This window comes from Malania oleifera, chromosome 6, assembly GCF_029873635.1.
Source record: "Malania oleifera isolate guangnan ecotype guangnan chromosome 6, ASM2987363v1, whole genome shotgun sequence".
Lineage (NCBI taxonomy): Eukaryota > Viridiplantae > Streptophyta > Magnoliopsida > Santalales > Ximeniaceae > Malania > Malania oleifera.
In genome coordinates this window covers 9,121,790-9,128,599 of record NC_080422.1, presented here as the reverse complement: position 1 = coordinate 9,128,599, position 6,810 = coordinate 9,121,790, and the positions used below count along the sequence as shown (strand labels likewise).

The 6,810-nt window shown below is 34.6% G+C and overlaps 1 protein-coding gene across 1 annotated transcript; it reads right to left on the bottom strand.

Annotated features, from left to right (window-relative positions):
- Positions 1-4,031: 4,031 nt before the first annotated feature.
- Positions 4,032-4,782, bottom strand: LOC131157403 (dirigent protein-like). Its single transcript, XM_058111538.1, has one exon. The coding sequence runs from the start codon at positions 4,752-4,754 to the stop codon at positions 4,182-4,184; it is 573 nt and encodes a 190-aa protein (XP_057967521.1). The 5' UTR covers positions 4,755-4,782; the 3' UTR covers positions 4,032-4,181.
- Positions 4,783-6,810: the final 2,028 nt, after the last annotated feature.

Below are 6,810 nucleotides of genomic sequence, written 5' to 3'. Positions count from 1 at the left end.
TTTACTCTCTCTTAATCTTGTTATAGCTTGTGGATCTTTGCACATCCATTGCAAGATTCAAAAGCTCATTGTGTTTTTATTGTAAAAATATTTTTAAGCAAAAGACCCTGGCTTCCCTTGATCTATATTTTTGATTATCATCTTTGGGAAAATATTTGGGTAGGTCAAGAGAACCTTTAGCATATTTTCAACTACATATCTTTACTTGAAAGGTCTTTCATTTTTGCTCTTGACAAAATTATTTTGAAAGAAAAATCCTAGGTTCACTTACATTTTTATTGAGAAATATTTTAGGATAAATATTTATTAGGGTTAAATCTTTGAAGTATTTTATCATACACATCATTTTCAAAGATTGCAAAATTATTTTGAGAAAAACACCCATACTCTACTGAATATATTTCATATCATCTAAAAGTGCATTTTAGAGTTTCAATTTGTACATTTCTGCTTTTGTAGAAGCATTTTGTTTGTACAAAAAATTATTATCTTTGTATTCCAGGCATGGCCTGATGTGGAATACACTGCCTTGTAAGGTGTACCAGTTTGGCTCTGCCCGGTGAATTGAGCTAAGGAGACTCCGCCTCGCGAGGAGAATTGGTTGTGGCTCAGCTCCATAATTGACCCGAGGAAACTCTGCCTCATAAGGAGAAACTAGTTTGGCTTAGTTTGGTAAATTAAGCTAAGGTGACTCCGCCTCGTAAGGAGAACTGGTTGTGTTTCAGCCCCATAATTGAGTTGAGGAGACTCCACCTTGTAAGGAGTATTGTAAATGGCATCGCTCCACTCGATTAAGTGAGCACTTAGTTGAAACCTTGAACTGAGGCTTGAGGCGGAGACGTAGGCAGGATTGGCCGACCCTTGATAAAAATAACTGTGTCATTCTCTTTACTTATACTCTTTACTTTCCGCACTTGTATGCTTATGCTTAAATTGTTAAGAATTATTTATTTGTTTTAAATATATGCATACATTAACATTTGTGGGAACTGAGATTGCATAGGAAGACCTTAGGTTGTGCAATACTGTTTGTAGTCCGAATTAGGACATAATTGGCCTAAGAATTCCTTTTAAAATATCCAATTCACCCCTCCCCCCCTCTTGGGATTACACCATTCACATCAATATATATTCAATCACAACCAAAACATAAGATCAACAATTTCCAATATTCAGAAAGTTCAATTTTCAGTAGATTCTCAATTATTCAGCAAGTCATCAAAAAATATAAAATCATACACGTAGTTGATATCTTGCAAAAATTTAAAAAGTAAGGGAAGAAGAGTTGAACACTGGATTTTTTACAAGATTCAACCGCAGCCTATGTCCTTGCCTCAAGCAACCTACTGTGAGGATTTCCTTTCCAACTTCGTTATCAAGTGAAGTAAAGCCTTTCTCCATTTGAGGTGGAGTTCGCCTCTCTAATGAGAACAATCCTGTCGCTAGGAAATGATTGAATATCCCTGAATCATCAAAAACAACACAAACAAAGTAAGATTGCTTGTACAAAAGAATACTCCTCAATAGAGCATATTAGTACACGTTAAAATCACAATACTTCAAATAAAACAATATAGAAGTTGAAACTCGAAAGTATATCACTAGAAATCTGATTAAAGAGTGTGAGTTTCAAAATAACAAATAAGATTTTCGTGAGTTTTTTAGTAAGAACACAGCAGCCTCTTCAAAAAAATATTTCAGCAATATAACCAAAGAAATTTGAATAGAATATGTGTCGTGCCATTACTCTTGTTACCCTAATGTGCGAGAATATGATGTATAAATAGTGCACTAGGGTTTCAAAAAGTTACCCTCAAGTTTTCTCTTAATATGGAAACGAATCATGCAAGTTTTGGAAACAATATCAGTGTTGTTAATCGTTTAAACATACACATAAGTCGACTGCACATGAAGGGTCAGTCACCCGTACTCTTTTAAAATAGCGCATTCTGAAAGTCAGAATTGGATCAGTTAACTAGTTTCAATAGGTCAATCGCCTGTGCCTATTTTGTTTGCATATTTTCGAAGTTAGTAGCACTTTAGTCGCCTGATGAAATATCATCAGTCGCTTGACCTTTCAGAAACACCTTGTTTTTTAATGTTTTGGTTCAAAACTTTAATTCATACTATGGAAAACTTAATTTGGACTTTAAGAAAATATTTTCCGAGTGTAAAACAGGTCTCTAAGTCCATGATATATCCTAGTAGCTTCAATCATCAAAATTGAAATTTAAAGTACTTACATGTGACTTTCACACAATAAATCTATCTAAGTTTCTAAGTCTTCACGTTGTGAATCTTCCAAGATTCTTCTGAACTTTATTCACTGCTTCAAAGAACTTCATGTCCCATATGACTTGAAACTTTATATCCTTTATGATTCATAACTTTAAGTGTAAATATCATTCAAACTCTTCAAGTATGCTCACTTGATTTCATAAAAACACTTAAGTCTTGAAACTTAATTTTAAGCAAACATTGTTAAGTTACCTTGATTTGTTATCATCAAAACGAGATTAAGTCTTATTAGGCCAACAATAGACTTACAAATAGTTTGCACTTGAAGTCAACTATTTTTGAATACCCTAAATAATTTTTATCCTTTTCTTACATTGAAGCATATACGTATTACTCTTTTTGTGTAGCTAAGGGTAGAAATATTTTTGAATTAGGCTAGCACAAAACTTGATCTAGTTATGAAGTCCAAATTTTGGATTGGGCTTAGTATGAGTGGGGTTAAGCTAAGTTTGCACCCGAATATTAGGCTTGAATTATATTTGAGCTAAGCTTGGATTGTCTTAACTTTAACCCATCAAAATCTGATTTAGGCCTTTTATACAGTGAATTTTAGGTTACCCTATGACCATTACTCCACTATATTTATACTTCGTTGAGTTTTACTTTATCACCTTTGTAGTTTGGGCCAGGTTATTAATAAAAATTCAATTTCTTTTGAGATCAAATCAAGGTATGTCAAAAAGGATTGAGATCAGCTTAAAACACATCATGAATTTTGATTTAAACTTGAGTAGGACTTGTCTTTTCTCTTTGAGCATGGACAGAGCTTAATTCTCTCTCTCTTTTTTTTTTTTTTTCGACAAATATATATATAGGCGAACAAAAAAAGTTCATATTTGTGTGTATATATATTACGTATGTATACAAGTTATAAGATTGCTGGCATTCACAATGCAAAGATTAAGGTTGCGTTTATGTGTCTGGATGCATAATCTTAAGTTCAAGACCAAACTCTACATCCCTAATGAAAATCTAAGGATCATTATATTTAGAGTAAAAGAAAATGACCTCCCTCAAGGTTTAGTGAAAAGACATGAACCTTTTCAGAGATTTTAAAAATGTCATGGACCTTCCTCAATATATATTTCAAAATTTTCACAAATCTTTCATAACATTTGATTTTTGAGTAGTTATATCCCTCCCTTAATGGCTTTTTACCAAATATAATATTTGTGTCTTTTTAACAAAGTTTTGAAAGATGCTTGGAATTTTTTATATCTGAGGAGAGTTCTTTGTCTCTTTTAAATCTTAAGATAAGGCAGTGTCATTTATTCTTATATTTAAACTACTCCATAAAATGAATGATACGAACATAATATCTTTAGAAAAATTAATGGTCAATAAGCAAGAAAGCAAGAGAAGTTCTCTTATGCTTGGAATATGCAAATAAGTTAATAGAAGAAAATTTGGGAATTTCAAACTTTGAAAAAAATAAATAAAGAGTAGCCTAGTGCACAAAGTTTTTGAATATGTGTGATCTGAAGAGGGGTGGACCACGATGGGTTTATAATACTTAGCCTTCTCTTACATTTCTGCAAGACTGCTATTTCTATGTCTCGAACCTATGACCTCTAGATGACGTAGCATCAACTTAATAGTTGCGCCTAGAAGTTCAAAATACTATCAACCATATAACTAGGAACTCTCCCTTTCTTTTGAGGGTTGAAGCACACTGCTGAATTCAAGAATTTTCTGCTTTTCGAACCTTGTACCATAGAGAGCGACAAACCAACTTCCATGAACCACTTATCATGACCAAAATAGTATCCACTAACGACATTTCTTGTTTAAGAAAAAACAACCACAAAATCAATCAAACTTGCTAATTATTGATTCAAAGAAACAAATGAAATGAAGCTTATCTAGTTACCATCAAAACCATGTTACCAACATTCATACAACTTAATATCGACCCGAAGCCGGAAGTAAACTTCCCCCTCAAATGCATCGGTCGACAAAGTCGCGATTCCTCTTGCCATGAGGAAGTCGCCGGTGCCGCCCATCACCGAGACATCCCTAGTCTTGTTCATCAGAGGATCGGCGCCTGCGAAGTTGATGCTGCCCCTATGGTGGGTAGAGTTGAAAACAAAGGAGAAGCCAAGCCAGGCAGTGAAGATTTCCTTCTTGTCATAAACATATAAGCCTTGGGCGCGACCAACAGGGGTCGAGTGCATATTGTTGTCCATAGTAATGGGGTCATCAAACACAACCAAGTCCCCAAAATGGTTCTGTCCAGCCAAAAGGGTCCTGTTGGCCCAAGCTGGTGCACCCACTATGGCTGAAGTTGCATTCTTGGAGTTCTTGCCATTGTAAATTATGTCATGAAAGAAGAACACGAGCCTTTTGCAGGGCTGGTGAGATTTGGTGCTCTTCCTGCCAGCAGGCTTGGCGGTGGAGGCAGAGAGCATGAGGAGGCAGAGGAAGAAAAGAGCTGAAATGGGTTTGATTGTTTCCATTGGAAAGAGCTTGAGAGGAGGAGATGAGATATGGTAGGCTGCAGAGGTGTCCTTATATAAGGGCTTGTGGTTAAAATTTTTGTGCTCAAATAGTATCTAATCTTGGCCGATACGTTATGTTTGGTTTAATAGTGGAAAAATTGACCTACCCATTTTCATGGAGCTGTTCATTTTTTTATAACTTCATGTCTACGAGTGGCAAAATCATTGGAGGCAAAGGTGAAATAAGGGACCACAGGGATTAGTTCTATGAAGGGAAAAAGAAAAACTAGTGATTAAAGAAAGCTGGAGTTGGCGAATGAGTTTAATTGCTAAACAATTATTTAAAAAGTACTAATTAGAATAACCTTTATCAGTGGTTCATGCGTGTGTTTTCCTTCTTTATTTTTTTGGTGACGATGCCCTCATGGAGAATTGAAGGGGATTGTTAATGGCGGATCCGGTTTGACATGAGATATGATAATTTATAAATAAAAAAAAAAGTCACACATGCAAAAGTGTGATTTATTCTATTTAATATGAAACAGGATAAGAACATAAATTTTCGTGATGAAATTTAAAAATAGTCAATGTATACTTGTCAATTCCACCTTACCAAATTATAATTTTTTGCATTGTCATTTTATTTTATAATAAAAAATCGTTTGTTTTATAAGCTATTAAATTTTGCATGATGATCATTTTATTAGTAAGAATAAGGGAAAAATACATTCACCTTCCTTGAGGCTTCAAAAAATATAAGGGGAGACTTATGTCATTTTAACAAATCTCATGGGAGGTCTCTAAAATTTTTAAAATCTCAGAAAAGATCATTATTTTTTTACCAAATCTCAGGAAAAATAGTATCGTCTTTCACCCTAAGAATATATAACCTATGTTTGGAGCATTGAACTTTGAATTTAGATTAAATGTAATATAAAATTATACAGACTTTTGTCCAACACTATACTTAGTTCAAATTTGAAATATGCCTGCGGTTGACACAACTTAAATGCATTTTTCTGTCAGAATTAATTTCAATGGGAACTTGTATTTTTCCACGCAACAAAAATTTGTCACTCCTCACATTTGGCCTAAAAGAAACAAAAAGATTTTCAGGAATGAGTTCATGCCAGAACAAAATATTGTCCCGTCTCTCTTATTCTTGATTTGGGTTGAAAAAAATTGTACGTCCTATTTCTCTAATATTAAGAGAGCGACTGAGTGAGAATGAGAGAGATTTAAGCATGCTTAATTGGTGGCCGACGCTGAGGGTTGGTTGCTGGAATTGGGGATTGTTGAGTGGGACGGTGCAGGGATCAATGGTCTGGTTGGTTGATCTGCCATGTTAGGTAGCTTTGTCTAGGGATTTTGCTTGGTATTTTGGATGGTTGTTGGTTTATTATTATTATTATTATTATTATTATTATTTGGTGCAACTCATCGCAATCAGACTCTCCTCACTAATTCATGAGGTAAAAGGGTTTTTCGATACTCCCTTACTCAAGTAGGTAACCCTTGTCCAATATCAAACATTTTCCATCCTTTTGCTATTAGGTAGTGTTTGGGGCATGTATTTTTTTTGGTTCTTAGATTTGAATGAATTTCAATATAATTTTAATATTTATTTTGTTTAAATTCACAAATATCTAAATTTAAAACTTGAAATCCAAACTCCATCCGAAATACTGGGTTAGGGTTTTGTCTTATTTTTGATGACTTCGTTGTTTCTTTGCTAGGTGGGTTGCTCTGGCTCTCTTCTGTATTTCGAGTTATTCGTTCCTTTGGTTTTTTTTTTTTTTTTTGTTCGATTTGGCTCATTCTTGTGAATGGAATTGAGAACAAACTCTCAGTAAAGGCAAATTTGGATGAGGTTTCTGGGTTTGGCATAGAAAAGGAACAGAGCAAGGTTTGCAGCAACCATTTTCTTATGGGTTTCTTTTTTCCTTTTTCCTTTTTCCTTTTCCGTGTACGTTGTAGAAGCTTGGGTCAGAAGGCTACTGTGGTTGGCTTCTTCATCCCAAAGACACCACCACTCTGAACAGATCACTGTGTCTTTTGGTAGCTGCATGTCTAA

Bases quoted from the DNA above. Each gene is read 5' to 3' on its own strand.
- LOC131157403 (XM_058111538.1), bottom strand. From the start codon at position 4,754: ATGGAAACAATCAAACCCATTTCAGCTCTTTTCTTCCTCTGCCTCCTC.